Source organism: Centroberyx affinis, unplaced genomic scaffold (assembly GCF_046629955.1).
Source record: "Centroberyx affinis isolate AG114_WGS23_722 - 3 ecotype Tasmania unplaced genomic scaffold, CSIRO-AGI_Caff_v1 ptg003410l_1, whole genome shotgun sequence".
Taxonomy (NCBI): Eukaryota; Metazoa; Chordata; class Actinopteri; order Beryciformes; family Berycidae; genus Centroberyx; species Centroberyx affinis.
The window spans coordinates 45,001-69,022 of NW_027281388.1; the positions used below are offsets into that span (position 1 = coordinate 45,001).

Sequence of the window (24,022 nt, forward strand, 5' to 3'; positions counted from 1 at the left end):
CTACACAGCAAAATTGTCAGTGTTAATTTAGTGTGAGAGTGTAAAAATCATCACTGTGCCAGTGTTTATAGAACTCCACACCCATCAGAGTTAATTTGACACTTCTAGATAGTTTTGAACACTCGCCCCGGAGCCACATTGGCTCTCTGAGTGAACAAACAACACTCCAGTCAACACTTGTCAACTCCACATACTTGTCACTGAAAGATCAACACAATTTGCTGTGTACTGACATTAAGCCTGACATTCCTTATTAAGTCTGTTGTGAACTGAATGAGTGACATTTGTGTGGTAAATGATATATTGAGGCCATGTGAGCTTGTTGCATTACGTCTGGGGCTGCAGCAGGGACGCTATGACAGCTTGTCTGACGTGATGGCTGCACTCATGTGCTTTAGAAAAGCAGGAGGTCCTTTATGTCTGCCACTATGTCAATCTACTCAGGTGACAGAGGGATTTGGATTATCATTCAGGAGATTAGAATATGACTGTCATAATCCAGGGAAGGACAAGAGGGGAGGTGGGGGAGGGGAGGAAGAACGAGGAACAAGAGGTTTTTAGAACAACGATTGAAAGCCAAGAGAGATGAGAACGAAAGAAGCTAATGAAGGCAAGAGGATGAGAGAGAAGATTGAAGAGAAGCGAAGAGAGGCCATACAGAAGGGGAGGAGAGAGAAATAAAATTAGTTAAATAACCAGCCAGAGGCTTCAAGTGCAGAAACAAGTTACAAAAACCCCTAAACTGCAGCCCAGCATTTCATTAATATTACATTAGTACATTAGAGTTCTTTATGGAGGTCACTAAGAATAAGTCTTCACTTAGAATCAACTACCAAGAAGAAGAGGGTTACAGTGGTGAATAAAAGGGTGGGCAACCTTAAAGTCATAATCAGCAACTTTTTCATATAAAGAAATGTCTGTTATGCTACATCTATCACCAATATATATGACAAAACTTTTTTTTTTACATTTGTTGTTAAACACCTATGAGGGTGTCCCTCTTTCCTGGGAAAAATACTCTGCTGCACAGGAAGGAAGCGATGTGTTTTACAGAAGCAACAACAGTGGTTTGGTTTGAATAAGAAGGTAAAAGAAATATAAGAAGCCGCAGTCTACATTAAGTGTCTTCATTATTATGTTGGGCCAGTGCCTACATTGAGTCCAAAACATGAAAACAATGATCACTTATCATCAAAGGTGTCGCCAGAATCAAGGAAAATGAGAATCTTGAGGATTATCATTTTAAACCAGTTTTTAAAAAAAAGCAGCATACACGAATGCTACTTTTTCATAATGTATGGTATGAATTTCTATCATAGAGTTGTTATAACAGCTTGGATAGATGGATAAACTCTATTTAGTTTAGGTGGCTTTTACCCTCCACTATATCACTGAACGTACAGTAGCTGATGAGGGACAACACATCTCATTTTCTCTCACCAGTACGAAGATCCATGCAAGCTGAAGAACAAGTCGGAGGGAAGTGAGATGCAGAAAACAGGAAGTCAGGTCCTGGATTCCATCTGCATCAGTGAGGCAGAGAAACAGGCAGTTCTCACCCTCATCAGGGAGGAGGTACATACATCACCCACCTTTACACAGTGCCAAACATCATCAGTGTTATCAGTGTGTTTGTTTTCTCCTCAGGTTTTTTGTATGTAAATTTCTGCTCACGGCAGACGTCTCCTTTCAGATCATCACTAAGGAGGTGGAGGCCAGCGACTGGAAGAGGAAGTACGATGACAGCAAACAAGAAGTCGTTGAGATGAGGTGAAGAAACATGATGCTTTTTATTTAATCAGTTATATTGGAGAAATGAGCATGATTGATTGACTTGAGGGTTGTCTTGCGAAAGGCTGACTGACTGAAACATCAACTCAATTAATTGGTGCGGAGGGGACTTTATCTGTGTTGTGTTTGCTCTTTATATTTTTGTGTGTAAAGAGAGTCAGGAGTCCATTATATATATATATATATATATATATATACAGTATATATATAAATATATATATATATTAGGTGATAAAAACATTACAAAAAAAACATTACAAATATATATATATATATATATATATATACATATATATATATATAAATATATATATATATTTGTAATGTTTTTATGAGTTTGACAGGTGGAAAGCTAAGAGGAAGAAAGAATAGTCAAGCAGACAAATAGGGGAACATTTGGGTCTCAAGACGTATAAACCATTAATAAACTATTCTTTACCTTTTTGCTGTTTTGGAAGTAGCAGCACGATGATGTAGGCTACATTTTATCTTCAAGAACCAGGCAGTCTCTCATAAGGTTCAGTGAGTCTCATCACATGTTTTTTCTTATTACAGGAAAATTGTTGCAGAATATGAGAAGACAATCGCTCAGATGATCGGTGAGTCAAAGTGTTAGAATATGTTTCATTGGTCACTGAAATGATTACATCACCACAAGGTACTTGGTTTCAGCTGGTACAGTTTATGCTGACTAAGAGGCAGAAACAGTAGTGCACATTGTTCTGTGTGTGGAGCGGCAAGGCAGCTGTAAAAACAAACATTAAGTCTGATATTTCAGTCAAGATTTTCTCAGTTTCTTTACTTGTGAATTGACTAATGTTTATGTGGTAAAATATATAAATGCAGCATTAGATGTAAACACTGTCACATGATTAAAACCACAATTATGTAGCACTCGCTCAACAGTAAAGTCTTCTCTTTTGCTCCAATCAGAGGATGAGCAACGCAACACTCTGAGTTCCCAGAAGTCTTTGCACGCAATGACTATGGAGAGGGACACCGCCCTGACAGACCTGAACTCTGTAGAGCGCTCTCTCTCTGACCTGTTTCGGCGATATGAAAACATGAAGAGCACCCTGGAGGGTTTTAAGAAGGTACAGGGTCAGAGGACAGGTTCATGTCTGGATAACGGCTCAAAGGAAATGTTTTAATCATGAAAAATCATCAAGGAGCCCTTGATCAAAGCCTTTGACCCCCAGCTGGTTTAGTGTAGCTGCCAGGAGTGAACATGTGTAAATATAGAATTGAGAAGAAGGAGAAGGAGAAGAGCATGTATGCTCAGCAAAACCATACCTGGATAAGTAAAGGTTAAAAGGGTTAGGGTACCACTACATAGGACACCACTGCATTGTTTTTCCTTGGTAAGACAAGTATAATGTAATGATTTACAATGTTGTGCCTGTTTTCTGTATACTTGTTTCTCTCTGTGTCAGGCTGATTGATATACAACATTGTGGTTTCTCTCTGTTTCCCATAAAGAATGAAGAGGTGCTGAAGAAGTGCGCTCAGGAGTATCTGGCCAGAGTCAAACAGGAGGAGCAGAGATACCAGACACTCAAACTCCATGCTGAGGAGAAACTAGACAGGTAGGGTTTAAAAAGGAAACTCCATCCTTCCTGTCAAATCAGTCATAAAAACCAAATCACTTTTACGATTTTGATATGTTGTCATTTATATGTCTCTGTTTCCCTCCCCCTTCCCCCCCATGTCTCTTTCAGGGCCAATGAGGAGATCGCTCAGGTGCGTTCAAAGGCAAGCTCAGAGAATGTGGCGCTGACTGCCAGCCTGAGGAAGGAGCAGATGAGGGTGGAGTCTCTGGAAAGAGCCCTGCAGCAGAAGGTCAGTGGCATTCTCATATTGCTGCATGTCAATTCTATATCTATACCTTTAGATGCAATAATATGAGGTCACATTATAGCATCCATGTCATATATTTGTGCCGTATTGTAATGCTCATACTTATCTTGCTCTGTTTTGTCACAGAATCAAGAGATGGAGGAACTCACCAAGATCTGCGACGAGCTGATCGCTAAGATGGGAAAAGTAGACTGAGAGACGCCTGTGAATCAACCAATACTGTCCCTCCAGTCCTGCCTACAGCCTACAGCCTACAGCCTACAGCCTACAGCGAACCCCTGTGCATGTCCCCAGCCAAGAAGCAGTTCTCACCCTGCACCAGCCCTGCAGCTTGGAGATTGCTTGTACAGGTCAACCCTATACAAATGTCTAAAGTAACCTGCTATATACTCCAACTGAATGCAATACTAGTGACCGGAGCAGCATTCTATACATGTTAAATGTTGCTTGAGTTGGGACTCTGTTATATGTGGTCATTTTGTTTTCGTTGTATTCTTTTTACCCTTTATTAAGCCAATTTGTCCCCTTATCTTTTCGTCCATCATGCCAGTGAACAAAAACCTGCTTGTGACTATACTTAGATTCCCACTTAATTTCTAAATTTTCAACCATTTCAGCCTCCTGTAGAATGACATCAGGTTTTATACAAGCAATCGTTGTTTCAAAATTGCATTTAGATTTATGCTTGGATGGGCTTTTGAAAAGGATTGTTTGATATCGCAGCAACAATCCATAAAACATGATTTTTCTCTGAAGTGTAAATGAGGCTTTTACTCTGAAAGAGAGAAGCTCGGGGGTATTAGTGCAGCAGAATAAGGTCAGGGTTGAAGTCAAGCTGCACGAGAGCTGGGCTGGAGGGAAGGGTGCAGGGGCGTTTGAGGAAATAGAAAGCTTTCATTAACCTCCGAGGCCTTGGTTTGTGCAGGAGGTGCACTGCACTAGAGTGAGTCAAATAGTAGCTGCAGATAATTCTTAGTATTTGTTTTACCCATCTTGGAATACTAGATTGTTGTGGTTGACAATCTAGTATCAGGACAATCCAAATAGTTTCAGATAGTTTGTCAGTCACATAGAAATATATTGAATTGACAATCAAAGACTTTCCTGTGATTGTCTAAACCTTCTGGCACTCATTGTATTGTCTGGAAACCCTACCATGTGGCATCTAAGTCAACTAAAACAAACCATAAAAATGTATTTGCAAATACTATTTGACCCAGTCTTGTCTCAACACACAGTAGGGCAAAGTTGCCTCTCAGTGCTTATCTAGTGTCCAGTTTTGTAACGTCCTTAGTTAAAGTTAGCACAGATCTGTCAAGTCAGCACTCAGAGGCAACTTTACCCCAACGTGGTGCAGAGAGAGAGAAACCAACTTCCTAAACTCCACCACTTTGCAACATCAGCCATCCTGTGTTGTTGACACAGAGCTAAGAATCCTAAACAAACTGGAAATAGTTGAATAAAGTGACTCTGTATTTTGGATGAAAATATTTTAACCTATTACAATTTTAGGAAGTGCTGCAATACTATAGCCAATTGTTTTTCCCTTAAACCATCACTCCATTACAGATTATGAGTGATTCTTTCAGTTTTCGTCCCCTAATCACATTTACCTCTTGCCACTGATGCATGCAGGGAAGCTGTTTAACAACGTTTGAATTGAAAAGTTTTATAAGAGGTGTGGTCTGTAGCTGATGATAAAGTGACGATAAAGAAAACTGTTCAGGGATAACACAAGGTCTCAAGACTGTAATTACAGCATTGCACTCTAGTTATTGTAACAGATACTGTCTTTGCATGTTTATTTTCACAGCTTCACAGGTATCAGAATGCTGATTGTTGTTGACACATCACTAAGTCTAGTTGTGTTCAGCACATTGCTTCAGTAATACACACCTCTGCCAGACAGAGGAGGTTATAACTTAGCGACACAAGCATCAGGACACACACCCCTTTATGTGCCAGAGTTTATATTTGTGCCATTCTCATGTTAACTTACCTCCAGTTACACAAACAGTTTGTTTTTGTTTCAGAAAATATTGCTTTGCCAGTTCTGTATGTCAGTGTTCCCTTCTTGAATTATTGTTTGATATCTGTAAAATAGAAATAGCGATCACACACCTGTGTTGACACATTGTGAACTAACAGTGTGAGTGTGTGTACATTTGCTTGAATAAATATAAATATAATTTGTTCTATTATAAGTAGTGCTTGCATTATTTTTAGTAGTTTTTGTACAAGGCTTCATGAATCTACTGACTATCTTGGGACCATTGGTCTGCCAAGGGCTCAGACACTTTGACACACATGAATTCTCACCGACTGTTTATCCATATGTGTGTCACCCCATTCTCAGCCTTGGCCTCATTACTGATAATTATAAACAACAACACACACACAAACTAACCCACTCATACACACTTGGCTGACGCATGCCAGGAGCGAATAATGACCTTGAGCTCCTTTGGCAGCTTAAGGAATATTCAGCATCCAGAGTCATGAAGCAAAACCTGCCGCTAGTTACAAAACTAGTAGAGTAGGATGAATACTTTTACTACATCACTAACAAATGAGCTCAAACTCAGTTTACCACACATTTGATACTCTAACTGGAACCATATATCACTGTTACTGTGTCTCCCTGTTAAAGCTAACATGGTTAAGTCCATTACCACAGGCTGCTGGCTGTGCAGCATTGATAGAGATTACTGAGATAAGACCTTAATGCCCTCAGACACCTTCTTGACCCTTTGCCCCCCCGCCCGCCCGTCCCCTCCATCAGGAACTCCTCACAGCTCATCCACTCCTTCTCCAGACTCTCAAACATGAAGACTGTCCTGGCCCTGCTGCTGCTCATCTCCCTGGCCTGCCACAGTAAGTTTCTACACCACTTCTATCATGACTGTGGAGTTTTGGGATAGGGAGAGGATTTGGAGTATGATGACTACTGATGAGCGGCTGGCAAACCCACTGCTGTGGGACTAGAGGAGGTTGGTAGTCTAAATAGCACTGTGATGTAGAGGATCCAGGATTTCTCTGTCCAAAAAGCAGGCCACAGCTGCTTGGTTGAACATAGTTCACTCCCTCAGTAGCAAAACAATTTTAACTTAAGGCCAGCACAGTTTGGGACATTTGTCGTATAAATCTGTCACACATTTTAAACCTCATGGTTCAAATGATGTATGTGTCTGCCTCGCAAGCAATAAATTTGGCCTCATGAAACTCTCAGAAAGCGTAAAAGCGGGAGCGCAGTGTATACATTTGTACTTGTATCTAACAGGTTGTTGTGACACTAAGCAGCTGTGATTGTCTGTGATTGTCCTGCTGCTCAGCACAGGGCCGACTGGCCATGTAGGGATCTCTTGTGTTTATACCTGTGTGCGCATGTGTGTGTGTGTGTTTGTGTGTGTGTGTGTGGATGCATGCATGTGTATGTGCAGATGGATAGTGGGATGGATGGACAGATACACAAATGACTGTGTGTGTAAGTATGTGTGCATGTGTGTATATATGTGTGTGTGTGTGTGTCTGTGTGTGTGTGTTGTGTGTGTGCATGTTTGCCTGTGAATGTACAAGCTGCTTAGTCTCAAGTCAGAATGTCTCTCCTGTTCCGTCTGTGAAGGCCACGCCCTTAAATGTCACACATGTGTGGCGTCCAATGAGGAAGAGTGCAACAGACAGGGCTCCGCCCCCTGTCCCCAGTACGCTGATGCCTGCTCCACCATCACAGGACCCAGTGAGTAAACACACACACACACACTCACACACACACACACTGAAAGATATACAGCAGAATGGGTGATGAATGATGGGTTCTGTGTTTTAATACAGCACTGTAAAGGCCTCCACTGATGCTCTTAGATATCACTAGATGTCAGCAAAACACTGACAACCAGCTTCTCATGGGGCTTACAGCAGTTAAAGGAAGCTGAACTAATGCTGAAAATAGTCATCACGCTGTTTCCATTGACAAATTAAAAGTCATCACAAAAACCAAAACGCTCATCATTAATGTTCAAGCTTCTGTACAATATTTCATCGAAACCAACAGGATCTTGGGATAAATTGCTTGAAATTCAAAAGTACTTGTACGCTTTGAGGATATATAGCCTATTCATTATTCTGTCAATATTCTGTAATCTTTCTATGTTTGTTTGTGTATGTGTGTGTGTGTTATGTGTGTGTGTGTGTGTGTGTTGTGTCATGGTAAAGCCTCAGCCCCTGCATCCTCTCATCATTTGAGGTTGCTGGATGTGATCCCAGCAGTTTATACTAACCACAGACCTCTCTATGTCTTTGAGTGTGTGTGTGTGTGTGTGTGTGTGTGTGTGTGTGTGTGTGTGCTTGAGAGCAAGAGGAGAGGAGAGAGAGAGACAGAGAGAGAGTGGGAGAGGGGGGCAGATGAGCACCCATAGAGTTCAACTGGTTCATGGAGTCACAGCGGAGCAGCAAATTAAACACAAGCGCTAAAACTCAAATCAATTCAAAGCATATTAACTGTGAAAGTCTGTCCCATCTCACATGTCTTTCTTTGCCGTGCTGCGTTTCAGACACAGTGATGAAGTCGTGTACCTACAAGGGTTTCTGTGAGAAGGCGTACGGCACCCAGGCTGGAGCCAAGATGGAGTGTTGTGTTGGCGATGACTGTAACGGACCCCACCGGAGCCACAGCCACGGGGATCACCACAACATCGCCGGGGCTCTGTCCTCCAGCCCCGTCCTGCTGCTGGCCGCCCTCCTGCTGCGCCTGGCCCTCAGCTGGCTCTGAACGCCTCCACCATCACCCGCCCACGCACCCCTCTCTTCTTCTTTTCCTCCATGCCATCATCTATCCGTTCATCTGCCTATCCGATGATTCATCAGCTCTGTTTTTATATCCGTCTTATCCAATCATCTGTTACCACGTCATCCATCCATCCATCAGTCCACACACCCACTCCTCTCTGTTACTGTGTCCCTCACAGCACATCATCCGTGTTTAGGAGATATTAGATCAGAGTTGGGGGGGTTTAGTTGTAGGGAAAGGGTTTATACTGGGTTTGAAGTGGGTTAGGATTAGGGTTAAAAAGGAGATTCAATATCAAAGAGGTTTGATATAGTGAGTGTACCGCTTGTGGGTGGTGTGTGCGGTTGCTGTGGTGGAGCGTTGGAGGAGTGTGGTGGTCCAATTAATGAGAGCTATTATTCAGTGGCGTCATTTGTGAGCAGCCACTGCCTGTAGCTGCTCCTCGACTCATTTCAATATCATATTACAATCCTTGTCGTGACTAGTAAGGACTTTATCCATAGTGGTATGATCGCTGTCATGTGATATAAGCAAACTGTAAAGGATAAATCACTTTTGAAAGTCATTGTGGTGATGACTAAACATGCACAGACTGAAGTACACCTACACACAGTTTTGGTATAACCAGAGGGACTCTGGTGTGGTTTTGGTAGATGTTGGGGTGCTTCAGAGGGTAGCTAGCTAGTGCAGAACTCCAGGTAGTCGACCCTCGTCACCATAGTGACCACATTTACCATGGTGTCATTGCCATGGTAACCAGGAAGGGAACTCTGACTGTGAGTGACTTGAGTCTTGTTACATCTCAAATATCCAAAGAAAAGTTGAAAACTTCTGTAATGATGAGTTTATCACCTGAACTGCTCATATGTTGTGCATGCAAGCTTTTCTGAATAAAGATACAATCGCACCCTTATTCTTCTTTGTGTACAGTGTGTGTGTGTGTGTGTGTAAGTGTGCAGGTAGGGGTAAGATGCCCTTGGTATGATGTTCTGAAACCCTACACTTGACCTTGCATAGCCAATGAAGAGTAATCGTGTGCAGCAGCATGCCTCTAGATGCTCTGCGATGCACACATTAGGAAAACAATGTGACAGTCACAGTGATTTTCAGCAGAAGCGGCGCGCTGTGGAAACTTGAGGACTTCCTTCTGCATCTCTGACTTGAGTCCTATTTACTCGCCACAGGATATGAAATCACTGAGGTAGTTCTCCACCCCCAGGCAGTTCATATGACATGTGCAACCACTTCCTCTTAAGCGGAGGACACAAATTTTTACCAACAAAGAAAGCAACATACATGCTTGGCAGAATTACTCTTGTCAATATGTTTTATATTCACATAAGTGGAGGTAAACAACAGTTATAGGCGCAGTACTGTGGGAGGTTGTCAATGTTTGACTCTAAACCCAGACTATTGACCAGACAGACTGTAGAACAGAAATACAGCAGGTCAGGTCAGTTCAGTCCTTGTTGGCGCAAGCTCTGTTTGTCTGATAGTTTCTGTCTCTCAGGAGTTTCATCTCAGGACTTCATCTCTTTCATCATTACCAATTCATCACCCAAACTGTCCCAGATCTGTTGTCACCTCTGTGGTAATGGGACATCAGCCTGCACCTCTGTCATACCTGTCTGTCACATGCTGCCATAGCAGGTGTCTGAATTCACTATATCCCTGTTAGTCCAGTTTTACACTCTGTTCCCTTTGTTTTGTAGGCATGCCTCCTTTATATGAACCAACCGATTAGTCAGCTGAGAGAGAGAGCGAGAGATTGTGTGTGTGTGTGTGTGTGTGTGTGTGTGTGTGTGTGTGTGTGTGTGCGTGTGCGTTGGTTTGTGTTTGACCCAGTTCTCATGTTGCCATCTCAGAAAAGAAGAGAGATAAAATTTCGTATTCACAGCAATAGATGTAGCCTATGTTCCTTTATTTTACAAAAAAGGGTCACACCGGTCTCCAGTAATAAGAGTCCAAACTGTCACAATAAAATAAAGGAAGAGGTCAAAGTTGCGTGCTCGTCCTCTTCAGATGACAATAAAAAGAGGGCCTTTTGGGCTGTGCCTAGTTCCTCATATGTGACAGCTGAAAAGAGGAGGAGGACCCGGCCGGAGCTGGGACGCATAGATCACATCCGGGGCTGGTTTAGTCTAATAGCGAAACGGCCAACCCGGAAAAAAGACGACTCCTCTGTAATCCGATCACACAAACAGATAGAGGAGAATGTGTGTCTGATGAACGCCAGCCGTGAGAATATGAGCTGTTAGTAAAAGTTGATCAAAACTTTATTTACTATGCTCAGAAGACGCGACTTCCTACTGCTGTCATCTTCGTAAAAACTTGTCTTTGGGCGCTGGCTGTGGCGCACACCGACTTTCCAAAGCGGGTAAGTCAATGGCAGTTTGTGTGTGTGCGTGTGTGTGTGTGTGTGTGTGTGTGTGTGTGTGTGTGTGTGTGTGTGTGTATGTATGTGTGTGCGTGTGCGTGTGTGTCCAATATCTCTGCGTTTGAGAGCGGATGGTACAGTAGGTGTGGCAGACAGACAGTTGAATGGTGGTGAGTCAGGACAGGTCATCTTAGTTGAGTGTGCTGTTAGGACTTTATGAGTAGTTTTGGCTGCTAAAATTTAAACTAGAGTTGCATGTCTAAGCATTCATTTTCATAGCATGGTCATAGTGAAGCTATACACCCACCCTCATAATCATAAACCTTCATTTGAGTTAGAGTTAGAGTTAACTGCCTACAGTGATGTAGTGGTGAATAAAAAGGCGGGTAATCTATGACCTACAGTCAGTGATAATCATATATGATTATTAATTATAATTTCAGAAAAGTATGATCCTATCCTCATATAACTATACTCTATAATAAGTTTGATACTACTTATACTACTTATTAAGATGTATACTATGAATTTATGCCATAAAACTATTCGTCCAATAAAACATGATGGGTAAACTGAGTTTAGCTGGGTTTACCCTCCTCTACATCCCTGGCAGCCTAGTTGTAATTAGTAGTAGAGGACAATCAATAGTACTGGTCTCACTGTTAGGATCAATATATTCTGTTCTCTTTAAAGATGTTTTGATAGGATAGATATGTGGCAGACTAGGCTGCTGCATTTTAAAGCCTGAGCACGTCAGACTTTATGTGCATGCGCTGAAGAGTTTCAGAATTATTTTCATTGGTGAAGTTTTGCCAGTGATGCCAACACATTATTTTTTTTTTCACAACCTCACCACTGCGTCTGCCTTTAATGGTTAAACCAGATGTTTTCGGATGCCCAAAATGGTTGTGTGTGTGTCTGTGTGTGTGTGTGCCAGTCTCAGTGTTGGCCTGTGCGACCTCTGCGGCACCATTTTCACTTTTCCACTGCAACCAGTGCTTCTGCAAAGGTTTTAGAACAATTTGTGTCTTTAACCTATTTCAACACCAGAAGAAGAATATATTAAACTACTAAGGCATCAAAAGCGCAGCACTCTAAAGTTCTCTGAAGCAGCTTCGACATAAAGCATTTCCCTAACCATAACCTTAAGTCTCGTGGGAGTTACAACGGCACAGTGAAGATGCTGCCTGTGTGTCTGCCGTTATTTCTCGGTGTCTGCGTGCCTTTGTTTTGTCAGGGTTCAGTTCAGGTCTGGAAAGTTTGGAAAGTGAATTTGATCATTTCCAGGTCTCGAGAAGTTTTGAAATAAAACAGGTCTGTAAAACTATGGTGGGAAAACAATTGTTCAGTCCTGACTACATATTTTATTGGGTCATAGAGTGACTGTCATTAACATATGATAATATTTGTTGTTATGAAAAAATGTTTTTCATTCATAGATATGGCCTAGTTGATAGTCCTATTGCATGGCCATTATAAGCCCACATTATATTGAACACCAAGCAAATACTTAAAATCCTGTTACACTACCAGTCAAAGTTCGGACACACCTGATTGAATGTACTATGTTTTTCATTATCTTAAAGATCTTAAAGATCTTTTGATCTAAAGGCTTGTGCTTAAATGCTTGAAATTTGTTTCTTAGACAAATATGAATAGTGAAGTTGATGCCTGTGTTTGAATTTCTTTCCAAAGCCTTTGTCTTTCCATCAAGGCAAAGGGCGGCTACTTTCAAGAATGTAAAATAGAAGATAGTTTTGATTTGTTTAACACTTTTTTTTAGGTCACTGCATAATTCCATTTGTGTTATTTCATAGTTTTGATGTCTTTACTATTATTCTAAAATGTGAAAAATAGTAAAAAGAAAGAAAAATGCATGTGTCCAGACTTTTGACTGGTAGTTTATGAAATGGAAAATGTGTATAAACCCTGCTTTGTGTCCTTTTTACTCTGTGTGTCTGTGTACAGTATGTGATTTAGTCTGCGTGTAGAGGCTGAAGGCACACAGTTCACACTGCAGAGACTGGAGAGGTTGAAAAATTCCCCCAGCAGCTTAAAGAGGACAAGATTTATATATATTTATATATATATATATATATATATATATATATATATATGTTATGGAGCTCTCGCCATGCCAGAACTAGTCCGACAGCCCCCCTCCCCCCCCAAAAAAACTATTTTATCTGTTTATGTCAGACAGTACACTTTTGTTTACTGTCAGATGTCTAGCACGGATAATATAATCTAAACATTATTGTAATGCCATCAGCATACCTGCGTGCATGTGGTGAATGTGCCACGATTTGTCATTGACAAATCAGTCAGTGGCTCAGTGATTCACATGCATGGCATCATCTTAATGAATACATCTCACCAGCTCACCCCTCCCCTCCGCCTTCCTTGTCTTCTCCCTTTCCCGTTCCTCCCTCCCTCTCCTCTCGCTCCTCTCTCTTCTCTGGCCAGTTGAAATGTGCGTGTGTGCAGATCTTGGGTGCAGTCTGTAATTTTTGGCTGTGGTAGAGGGCCTCAGCTCAGCCTCAGGCTTCAGGGTTAGCTGCTCTGCCTCAATCACGTCACATGAAAAACTGCTGAGTGTGAGTGGGGCTCTTTTCCTTTCGTGTGTGTGTGTGTGTGCACTGTACGTGTGTGTGATCGCGTGCATTCGAACTACATGAAATATGGATATCTTCCACATCTGCCTGTCTCCGTCTCTCCGTCCAATCTGTCTGTCTCTCTCGGTTTCTCACTGTGTGTTTTGCCTCTCTCTGTCTCTGTCTGTCCATCTCATTGGAGTCTCAGTCCCTGTCTGTCTGACTGTCTGTCTGTCTGCCTTTCTGTCTGTCTCAGTGATATGTGATAGCAGCAGCATGCCGTACATGGACAGGCTGAACCGTGTGTGTGGGTTCCTGGACATCGAGGAGAAGGAGAACAGCTGTCGATTCCAGAGACGATACTTCATCCTCGATACGCAGGGAAATTCTCTGCTGTGGTATATGGACAACCCTCAGGTGCTCCACACACACACACACACACACACGCACACACACACACACACATATGACACACAGTTGAACAAACAGAAAACAGTAAGAGGAAGTGAAATTGACCAATAGGAGCTATATAACCTTGGACTCTGAGCCAATGGTGACTGTGTGTGTTTGTGTTTGTATGCAGAACCTGCCCAGTGGAGCCAGCTTTGTTGGCAGCCTCAAACTAACCTACATCTCTATGGTAAACCGCTCTCTGCACCACTTCGCCTGCCTGTCATTTCTCTCAGTTATGTGTTGTGAGAACCCCTGCTGTTCTCCTGTGAAAACCATGTAACTCCAATTTTGGTGATTTTCATGTTTTCATTTCAGTTGAAGGATTACATGCTCCTCAGAGGGTTGAGAAAGTGTCTCCGACCTCTTGGGCTTTATGAAACCAAAGGAAAATCTACAGGATAAAGTCAAAAATGCATTGTGATCAAGCTAAAATAAGGCTGTTTTCTTAGTTCCTGAGAAGTTGACATTTTGGAGATACAGGGTTTTCACCCGACAGCGACGTACATATCAACTACATACATGTAGTAACGAAGGTGTAATTTGGGCAGAGGGATTAATACCGTGCACAAATAGGAAAATACAAAATTCACAAATATACTAGATCTCGGACTTATCAGCTCATGGTTGCATGCACTGCTGGGCTGAAGCAGACATTGTGAAGTTTTCCAGATGTCAGTGTGCTGAGCTAACCAGAGATAATGGCATCTGGCTTCACTAGACTGTTAGTGTTGACAGCTACTCCCTGGACACCATAAGTCAAGTAGACTTAACTCTGTCAATTAGATGAAATTTGACGAAGATATGAAATGCTCTTCTCCTTTTCTTTTCTTTTTTCTCTGTTCTCTTTCATCTTTTATCTCTCTTCTCTTCTCTTCTCTTCTCTTCTCTTCTCTTCTCTTCTCTTCTCTTCTCTTCTCTTCTCTTCTCTTCTCTTCTCTTCTCTTCTCTTCTCTTCTCTTCTCTTCTCTTCTCTTCTCTTCTCTTCTCAGGTGAGTGAAGCTACACTGAAGCAAAAGCCCAAGACAGAGTTTTGCTTTGGTGAGTTTGTCTTTCGGCGGGAAAAAAACCCCTACTAGTCACGCTTATGCAGTAACACATAATAATGACTGCCATTCTGTTCTGTTGTGTAATAAAATCATATTATGCAATTGTTGTGGATAGTCATAGATTTTATAATTTCCTATTTTTGTAGTCATCAATGCAGTTTCCCGGCGGTACTTCCTCCAAGCCAACGATGCGACTGACATGAGAGACTGGGTTGCTGCTCTCAACAAGGCCAGCAAGATCACTGTGAGTACAGCGCCACAGCAACACACACACACACACCCACACACATACATACAACATATCACATGATAAGCAGAAGGCTCCGTTTTGGATGATACAATAAAAAGGCTTCAGGCAGAAGGTTGTCTAGCTGGTGCTTCCTAAATGTCTCATCGACATTCTCCTCATCTCATTCATGGCCTGTGGACTGTGTGAATCTTAATGGAGCCAGCTTGAACCAAGCCTAGACCAGCAGTTATTAGGAAGGGGATTTCTTTACACCTGAGAGGAAGCTGTTTGTGGCAGTGTGACTGATCACAGTTTGACCAGGTTGTGCACTCATCAGCACACTGCCCACGAATATCACACATTTGGTGAATGAGGAAATTATGTATGTGCATGATTATAACTGATAACACACATCGCTGCTCTTTCCTCAGATGTGATAATTGTATATGTGAGCAGAACAGAATGCGGTTGAGGTGTGAAAACACCAGTGTGTGTGTGTGTGTGTGTGTGTGTGTGTGTGTGTGTGTGTGTGTGTGTTTGTATGTATACATGCACGTATGCGCATTTGCATAGTGTTTGTGTGTGTTCAGTGAGACAACTGGGGCCTTGTTGACCAGAGGGCTACAGATGTCTCTGACAGAGAGAGAAGTGTGTTTCTCTTGTTCTCTCACCTGCACACTGACACGGGAAGCAGCGCTGCTCACTCTCTCTTTCACTTCCCCTTCACTGGGAGGGCTTCGCTGCTCGCTGGGCCTCGTTGCCTCAACGTGGCCACGTGTGAAAATGCATGCAAAACGGAATGGACGCTGGCATAAAAGTCAAGCACATTAGGATTACTAATATTTATGATAGGTGTCATTGTAAGACCTTTGCTTACAAAATAATTATGCTTTTGAAGATAGAATCATCTGTGTTCTTGAAATATTGACTAATGAATATCTAAAAAATGAAATTCTTCATATGATATTCCTATGATCATTTTTAGTCATTTTTCTTCTCTGGGCACTGCCTGACTTGTTAGCATTGTTAGCATTTCACATTGAAACAGGTGGGTGTTGCTAACTAATTTGATAGCTTGCAGCTAGAGATACCCGTTGTTTTACAAAATGGTATAATGCTATCCGGCTGTTTTTCACTTAATTGTAGTGTCAGTGAAGAAACTTTTCCACTGCATTGTGACTAGTGCCAAAGGAGAATACATTTTAAACTATCAAGGTGTCCATTTAACCATGTTGGAGGAACCCATAAACCCTGGCAGTGCTAATGCTGAGCTTTATCCATGGAGCTGCAGAACCACATGATACTGCCATACTGCCTAATATTATCCTACCTGGTGCTGACAGGTTCCTAAGGCCGGCCCAGTGCCTCCCAGGTCCGATGTGAGCGCAGTCATCAGCGACACTCAGGGAGGGAAGAGGCAGCAGGCCTACAAGACCGAGATCATCGGCGGCGTGGTGGTGCACACTCCCATCCAGGTACTGGGGAGGGAGCTAAAGCCAACATGGCTACTGTGCCGGTGCTAACGGTGACACTGAGGATGATAGAAATGAGATCGGTGAATGCGATGATGTTAATGAGCATTGTTTTTGCATCTGTGTTTGTGCCGTTGATTTTCTGTGAAACATAAAGTCTCCAATAACAGGCTGTGTCATTTTGATGACCGAGACGGTGATGATGATGATGATAGTTATGATGACATGTTTCAGAATGAGGGGGAGGAGACGGAGATGAGAGAGAGGAAGGTCAACAAACCGGGTGTGCGGAGGTGTGGATACTGTGTCAAACAGGGTAATGTGGTGAGTATCCAGCTAAATATAATTGATTACATCTAGACTTGTGTAAATATGCTGCGTGTTGAAGGCGGTGAGAGTTGTATGTGGTGTGTGTTTCAGAGGAAGAGCTGGAAGAGGCGTTTTTTCACTCTGGATGACACTGCTGTCAGTTACTACAAGTGTGAGACGGTGAGGTCACACTCTTTCCCTCTCTCTCTCTCTCTCTCTCTCTCTCTCTCTCTCTGTCGCGTTGGTGTTTTTGTGTGACTGGTGTTTGTGAGTGTCTTGCCTAATGTGTTAAACACGTCCCATGTCTGAATCATACCTTTGTGCCTGTGTATGTGGCAGGATAAGGAGCCTCTCAGAGCCATTCCACTGCGGGACATTCAGAAAGTCCATGAATGTCTGGTCAAATCTGGGTGAGTCCAACTCGCTTCTCAAATTCTATCTCTCTCTACCTCTCTAGTTATCTCTCAACCTTCCTCCATCTATCTCCCTCTTTAGCCCTCCCTGTAGTCACCTGTGTGTTTCAGATGTATAATAATCCACTATCTGTGTCCATCAGGGATCTGTTGATGAGAGACAACCTCTTTGAGATCATCACCAGCTCCCGAACCTTCTATGTTCAGGTACAATCCCTCCCTCCTGTCATGCCAACCAATCAGAGGCTTCGTTCATCATGAGTTTCAAAAGCTGTACTGATAGAACGTAGCCTTAATGGGGGGAATGCCCTCTTACCCATGGTCATAGCACTCAAGTATTTTTTGATACATGAGCTCAAGTGAGTGCGAACATTGATTAAATACAAGGTAGTTTGCTAAATGGAAGGCAGTGAGACCAGAGAAGTGTGTGTGTGTTGGTGTATGTTTCCTTATGTTTCAGATGTTTTCTCTCAATGCTCTGTTGCTGATGTGTGGCACTGGCTCATTTTTAGGAGCACAAAACGGTTGTTTTTGTGAAATGGGCAAAGCCATCTGTTACCATAACAACAATAACATCCTGTTCCTTCCCCTGGGAGAACAGCTGACTGAGAAGACTGGGGTCAGATCAGATGGGAAGTGCTGAGAGGGAGAGCGAGAGCGGGAGAGAGTGTGTGTGAGTGTGTGTGTGTGAGTGTGGGTATGCATACATGTGTTTATGTCCATGCATGAAAGAAAGACTAAAAGGAAGCATGGCAACTGAAAAAAATAACAGTTATACCAAAAAAAACCCCAGAAAAAACAGAGATGAAAGAATCTGTGCCATAATGCAAGTAGAGTAGGAAACCAGTCTGAAAATTAACTGAAACTAAAGTGAAATTGAAATCAAAATTTAAAATATGATTAGAAATTATAGAAATGATCATAGTTAATGCCTACATTTGTACAATACCTGTATACTTATTAACTTATTAACTAATATTTTTGTAATTCTAGAGTTGTAATGCCTATACATATACAGTATAATATACTATTATTGTAAACCATTATATCCTGTGGATATTGCCTTTTCTAGGCCATATATAAGGCTCATTTCTGTATCAATGGAATGCGTAAGACCGAATGTCCTGCTGAACATGCTGAATGAAAAACTGCTGCCATTTTTTTTTTAAATAAACAAACTTGAATATAAAATAAATAATAGAAAATGTAAGACTATAATAGCTGATGTGCCTGCAAAAATGTTTGCATACATGCCAGCCTGCTGGGCTTTATCCTCCTGGTAACCTTGCCTCTACAGACAGACTCTCCGGAGGAGATGCATGGCTGGATCAGGGACATTGAGATGAAGATCCAGGACTTCAGAGGCCCTTCTAAGGTAAACCTGCAGTCCTTCCTCTTTCTTCTCTGCTAAGGCACCAACTTTATCGTGAACGAACCACCAACTTTATTCCCTAGCTATCTTCTGACTACACTTTCTTGAAGGAGAAGTGAAAGCTCCATGTCATTCTCTCTCTTTCTATTTCTCTCTCTTATTGCAGGGTTTTCCATTTAAACGTGCATCCTCCCTCTACCGAAGTCAGAATGCCTGCTCTGCATCCCGCGGCCAACAGGCCGATGAGCGGAGACCAACGCTGGTCAAGTCCTGCTCCGTGGCTCCAGGCTGGCAGCCTTGGACCCCTGTGCCCCAACGCGAGGCCTCTCTCCTGGACACAGAGGATGAAGATAGCCCTTTCAGCTCCTTGCCCACCCTGCCTTCTCTCTCCTCCTCATCCACCTCGTCCTCCACCTCTTCCTCCTCCAACTCCCTCTCTGCCCCGACTCCTTGCCCTAGCGTGCCCCCTCCACCTTCAACCGGCGGCCTAGGCGTCTTGACGGCCAGCGTGCGTCGGAGGCACCGCTCCCAGCCGCAGCCCCACACGGACTGCAGCTTCCCCTTCAGCCTGGATGATGACGGCATCCGCACCACAGACGTCTAGGTGCAATGAAGTCTGTCTGAAACCGTTGGCATCTGCTTTTTAAGATGAATGTGACTGGTAAGAATAGTATTTCCTCCCAATGAAGTGACAATGTGACCACCAACCTCAATGCCATGACCTGCTATTGGGGCCCCCTGCTGGGCGCATAGGGTAACTGCTGGCCTCATCGCTGTGTTGCAGGTGAGGAATGGTCCAGTTGGAAGTGGATCAAGAGGACAACAGTGTTAAGTGTTTGACAAGACTGTGAAAGGCTATGAAGGTGGGGTTTTTTTGTGCAACTTCCTATGAAAACTTGAATGATCTTGATGTTGATTAGTAATTAGTCGGTTGTTCTTGCAGACTCACAATTTATGGTACATGCCCTAAAATCTATGTCCACTGTGCACACACTTGGCTCCTATGAGCGATTAATCTCATGACATCAAAAACATCAACAGAGGGTACTGAGGGTTTACTTCTGCTAGAAGTATTTCAAAGCATTTGTTCACATTAGCACAGATAGGTTATTATATTATAGCTTATGTTCACAAGGTACATTTGAATGATTTTTTTTTAATGCAAATTTAGGTTCAGTGTCCGCCTGCCTCTGTAGAGAATCCTAATCCCCCCCAGTGTTTTTCACTCCTGCTCCTGGAGACGCACATGATGTGAAAGCTGTTCTTCCAGCCTAACATCAGCACACCTTTTATTAATATTTAACAAGCATTTTATTACCACAATCTAATCAGATGTCTGGGGGAAAGGGCTGGAGCAATAGCTGTAGCGCCTGTAGGTCTCAGGTTGAACCAGGAGGAACAAACGGTAAATGCACTCACATGCCAACTGACTGAAGGCTCCTCTGTTGTTATAGCCGGTACAGATAGAGATGAATCAGCAGTAACGTCATGCATTTATGTTCTCACAATGTTTTAGATAGGAGCTTATAAAGCTTGGCTTGGAGATCAATCATCAGTAAACTGTGACTCCTCTCTTGGCTAGTAACAGGTACCATAACAATACAACAGTGTTTAGATGGTGCCACTGTAGAATGTACTACCAGTATCAAAGTAATGGAACAGCTCATCAGCTGGTTGACAGGTTTGTAAATGTGATTATGATCTGTTGTTGCAGCATTTTGTGGGAAAACGTGTCTTAATTGCTTTGTGGTATTTTATTGTAATTTCGCACTTTGCTTTTCTCATTTTTACTTGCGTGTTTTTTTGTGTGGTACATCACAGCTGTTTCACAACAGATATTACAGGTTCCTCTGAAACACCTCCGATACCTTAGGCTGTTACACCAGTAATCTTACTCGTCTCAGGTTCACCTCAACACTTCATTGATGTGGTACCATGTTCCATGCTTAACTTCCGTTTTCTCAAGCTATCTGCACTTGCCTGCCTGCATACAATTTTAATTTGCTTTCTTGTACATTAAATGATGCTTTTTAGCTGTCTTGTTTGGGTTCTTTTGGAGAAATTTTAAAGTTCCTTTCTTTTTCCAGTAATAACTGTGCAGTAGAGCTTCACGCCATCTAGTGGCGTGTCAGTCAAGCCTCACTTAACAGAACGCAGTCCACAAAATGAAGTTTGGAGAGTTTTCAAAGTAATCTTTTGATGGAAGTGATGAATTAAGACGTTCAGGTTTTTATCACCTTTTTTCTCTAAAGGGCAAAATGGCTTACTGGGAGGCAGGCGGAGGGTCAAGGCCAACCTATTTGGCCTTTAATACTGCCACCCCTAAACGCATGCACACTGTGTACACACAAACACAAGCGTGCGTGCACACACAAACACAAACGCCCATCTAGTGCCCAGAGGTTGTGTTAAGCGAAGTGTTTCACACGTCCGATGCAAAGGTCCATTAGGGAAAGTGCCTTAAACTCTGTCCTGACCTCCGTCCACTTCCCGGTCTGCCTCCCAGTGCAGCTGTGTGGCTGCAGGACCAGCTAGAGCAAAAGGTCTCTACAGAACAGTTTAAACTGTGTGGGTCGGTAAAAGGCCCTTAGTGCCCATGAAATGTCAGCTGTGCTGAAATGAGTTTTCAGTCTGTTAAAGACAGAGCTCCTCTAGGTACTGAGAGGAATCCAAGCAGAAACACGTGGCTGGACCAGTGGGAATGGAGAGGGGGAGAGAGGAAATTTTGGAGGCGGGTGAGGTTAAGGAAAGAGAAAACAATGATCTATATGGGCGGCAGGCCCATGGGGAACCAGATGTATTTGCACCAAACAAACTCCACATTGAGCACTTTTGGCCATGGTGCGTGCAAATAAAACTCGCTAAACTTGTGAGGCTTTGGCACACTGATCTGAAGCCTCCTTTCAAAATTAGCCAGTGTGATGGACTTGTGATCGACTGTAGCTGGAGTTTCTCAGGCTGTGTGTGTGTCTGTGCACAGAGATGCATGTGTAAAATGGCTAAAGAGGAAGAGTCTAAAAGAGGGGGAAAGCGTATAAGCCTTCAAGGTTGCTTTTTCTGTCTGTGTGTCTGCACATACATCATATTGAGGATGTAAAGGTCACCTATTAAATAACACCTCAGTTTGACGCCTGTGAGTGACAGGCTGCTCCGAGGGCAGACAGCGAAAGGCCGGTCCCCTAAATGTTAATGTTCCCACATGGATGCCTTTGCACCAGGCTGTTCTAACCCTCAGTGGCTGTTTCTGATGGCATTGCACTCTCATGGTTTAAAATGTAACCCCAAGAAATAGTCATGCCCGAGGAGCCAGTTGTACGTCCTTTTCTTGCCATACAAAATGTGTATGGGCTTGGGCATACACATGGCATGGTTTGTTTTTCTCTTTTGGAGGACTTTACTACATTGACTTCATTGCTCTGTTCTCCTTGTTGCTGTTATTTGCTTGCTTGCTGAAGAAAACCACTAGAGGGAGCTGCAAGACTCGGCACAAGTCGGCCCACTGTGCCACTCTGTGTGTCAGTGTGAAGACAGTGCATCAAGGGCATGGAAGAGTTCAATGTATATGCTTGTATAAATTATACACTCAACTCTATAGGGCATAAAGAGAATGCTCACCTTTCAGCCAAATTGCCATTGATGTGTATAGGGAGGTACTATAGTATATAAACCTCCTCAATTACCACTAAACCAGAAGGAAGGAAGAATTCACAACATTAAATACACTGAGCATTGATTTTAAAGAAGAGCATAACATTGCTCCAAGCCTCTAGAAAGTACTGAGTCTCCCTAACATGTGTAATATGAAGTCATATTAATGTGGAGCAGGTTTTCCTTCATCTGGACTCGGAGGCCCTGTCTGGACCACTGCCAAACCCCCCAACCTCTGTGTTCCCACATCAGACCACGTTACAAACTGGAGGCGGGGGGGTTGGAATGTATTTTGCCCTGTGTGATGTGATTGTTTGCAGAGAAATGGGTTGACCTTGCCCTCTAATGCCACACACACACGCACACACTCATTCTGGTCAGGCTGAAGGTGTGTGAGACAGACCTGCTGAGTGCAGGAGGTCTGGGACCCCTTCACCACTTCCTCCAGACAGAGAACAGAGGAACCAGTCAGCTGAAGCCAGGATGGGACAATAATGAGCAGTCCAGCCACAGCCACCTCATTTCAGGTATTATTAAAACCTTCGCCTCTCACTTTTTTTGTACTATTCTCCCTATAAGCCATACAACTGAAGGATAAGGCCATATGAGGAGTTTCATTACAAAAAGCTATACCCTTTTTGGGAATGATCTTCATTACTCAATATGTCAAGATGCAGATGATTATATCCTCAAAAATCTTACTTTTTTGCAAGTAAAAGTCTTCAGATAAACACTAACCTGAATAATAATTCCATCGTGTTTGTTACCTTGATGCCAGATATAATTTTGAGTAAAAGTGTCCTGTTTTCAAATTTCATATGCCTCATTTTGGAATGAAGATTTTCATATAATTCAAGGATAAGCCCATGTAACTCAACTATAAGGCAAATAAACACTCAAATCATATTTATGGTATATATTGGTATGATTTTTTTTTTTTTTTTTTTACAAAGTATTCTACAGAATTATTTTACCTAGCCTGCCTTACCTTCCACATGAAAATCGTTGAATGGTTATATGATGAATTACTAACATTGTGTTGGTTGATACAATATAATCAAGGTGTCTATCTTTCTGTGGTGAACAGCAGGGAGGTGGTCGGATGTCAGAATTGTAACCTCACGTGAAACAAGGACAAGCCCATTCAGAATCAGAGTTAAAATCAGTCGCTTTCTTCAATATATTTTTGTTATTATTGAGCACGAGGGGAGGACGGGCTAGGTGTCGCATGGGAAAATTTCCTCAGGGGCAATAACTCTGAAACGAAAACATTTAGAGCAAAAAGTCAAGTAATATAGGCCTAATTGTTTGCCAGGCTACCGATGTTGGGTCAAAAGCCCAGATCAATCGACTCTTTGATGACGACAATTTGGTGCTTTTGATTCCCAAAATGAAAAATTTTTAAATCTTGGCATTTTTGTTGTTAATGTTTGGTAGAAGAAATCAGGTGAATTGTGCGGCATGCAGGCAACATAGGCTTATTATTTTAGACTAAACATTTGGAAATCTTAAACTTTTTATTGAATTTTTCAGAAATATTGCATAACAACACAAACCGACGTTTCTGTGCTGAACCTAAAATTGTATCTTTTTCGGCAACTGGACAACGTGTAATATCACTCTATAGACTGTCATTTGGATGTAGGCTACATAAAAAAATATATTTTAGAGAATA

At 42.5% G+C, this 24,022-nt stretch overlaps 3 protein-coding genes across 4 annotated transcripts in view; all 3 read left to right on the plus strand.

The window, feature by feature from the left end:
- Window positions 1-5,800, plus strand: part of LOC139660871 (transforming acidic coiled-coil-containing protein 1-like) — a 14,614-nt gene extending 8,814 nt beyond the window's left edge. For both annotated transcript variants that reach the window (XM_071539129.1, XM_071539130.1), the window contains 7 exons: window positions 1,444-1,575; window positions 1,694-1,770; window positions 2,347-2,390; window positions 2,725-2,885; window positions 3,271-3,377; window positions 3,510-3,630; window positions 3,775-5,800. In XM_071539129.1, the coding sequence (XP_071395230.1) occupies window positions 1,444-1,575; window positions 1,694-1,770; window positions 2,347-2,390; window positions 2,725-2,885; window positions 3,271-3,377; window positions 3,510-3,630; window positions 3,775-3,843 (711 nt within the window). In that variant the 3' untranslated portion in view covers window positions 3,844-5,800. The remainder of the gene's footprint in view (window positions 1-1,443; window positions 1,576-1,693; window positions 1,771-2,346; window positions 2,391-2,724; window positions 2,886-3,270; window positions 3,378-3,509; window positions 3,631-3,774) is intronic.
- A 671-nt stretch (window positions 5,801-6,471) lies between these two features.
- LOC139660873 (uncharacterized) lies at window positions 6,472-9,335 on the plus strand. The gene is made up of 3 exons (XM_071539133.1): window positions 6,472-6,522; window positions 7,271-7,384; window positions 8,199-9,335. Exons 1-3 carry the CDS (start codon window positions 6,474-6,476, stop codon window positions 8,414-8,416), a joined length of 381 nt encoding a protein of 126 aa, XP_071395234.1. The 5' UTR covers window positions 6,472-6,473; the 3' UTR covers window positions 8,417-9,335.
- A 1,265-nt stretch (window positions 9,336-10,600) lies between these two features.
- Window positions 10,601-20,721, plus strand: plekha2 (pleckstrin homology domain containing A2). The gene is made up of 12 exons (XM_071539128.1): window positions 10,601-10,811; window positions 13,662-13,822; window positions 13,989-14,045; window positions 14,848-14,896; window positions 15,051-15,148; window positions 16,477-16,608; window positions 16,840-16,929; window positions 17,026-17,094; window positions 17,254-17,324; window positions 17,471-17,534; window positions 18,625-18,702; window positions 18,866-20,721. The coding sequence occupies exons 2-12, from the start codon at window positions 13,682-13,684 to the stop codon at window positions 19,301-19,303; spliced, it is 1,287 nt and encodes a 428-aa protein (XP_071395229.1). The 5' UTR covers window positions 10,601-10,811; window positions 13,662-13,681; the 3' UTR covers window positions 19,304-20,721.
- Window positions 20,722-24,022: the final 3,301 nt, after the last annotated feature.

Bases quoted from the DNA above. Each gene is read 5' to 3' on its own strand.
- LOC139660873 (XM_071539133.1), top strand. From the start codon at position 6,474: ATGAAGACTGTCCTGGCCCTGCTGCTGCTCATCTCCCTGGCCTGCCAC. The intron at 6,523-7,270 runs GTAAGTTTCTAC...CCGTCTGTGAAG, and splicing joins CATCTCCCTGGCCTGCCACA to GCCACGCCCTTAAATGTCAC. The intron at 7,385-8,198 runs GTGAGTAAACAC...GCTGCGTTTCAG, and splicing joins CTCCACCATCACAGGACCCA to ACACAGTGATGAAGTCGTGT.
- plekha2 (XM_071539128.1), top strand. From the start codon at position 13,682: ATGCCGTACATGGACAGGCTGAACCGTGTGTGTGGGTTCCTGGACATC. The intron at 16,609-16,839 runs GTACTGGGGAGG...GACATGTTTCAG, and splicing joins TGGTGCACACTCCCATCCAG to AATGAGGGGGAGGAGACGGA. The intron at 16,930-17,025 runs GTGAGTATCCAG...TGTGTGTTTCAG, and splicing joins GTGTCAAACAGGGTAATGTG to AGGAAGAGCTGGAAGAGGCG.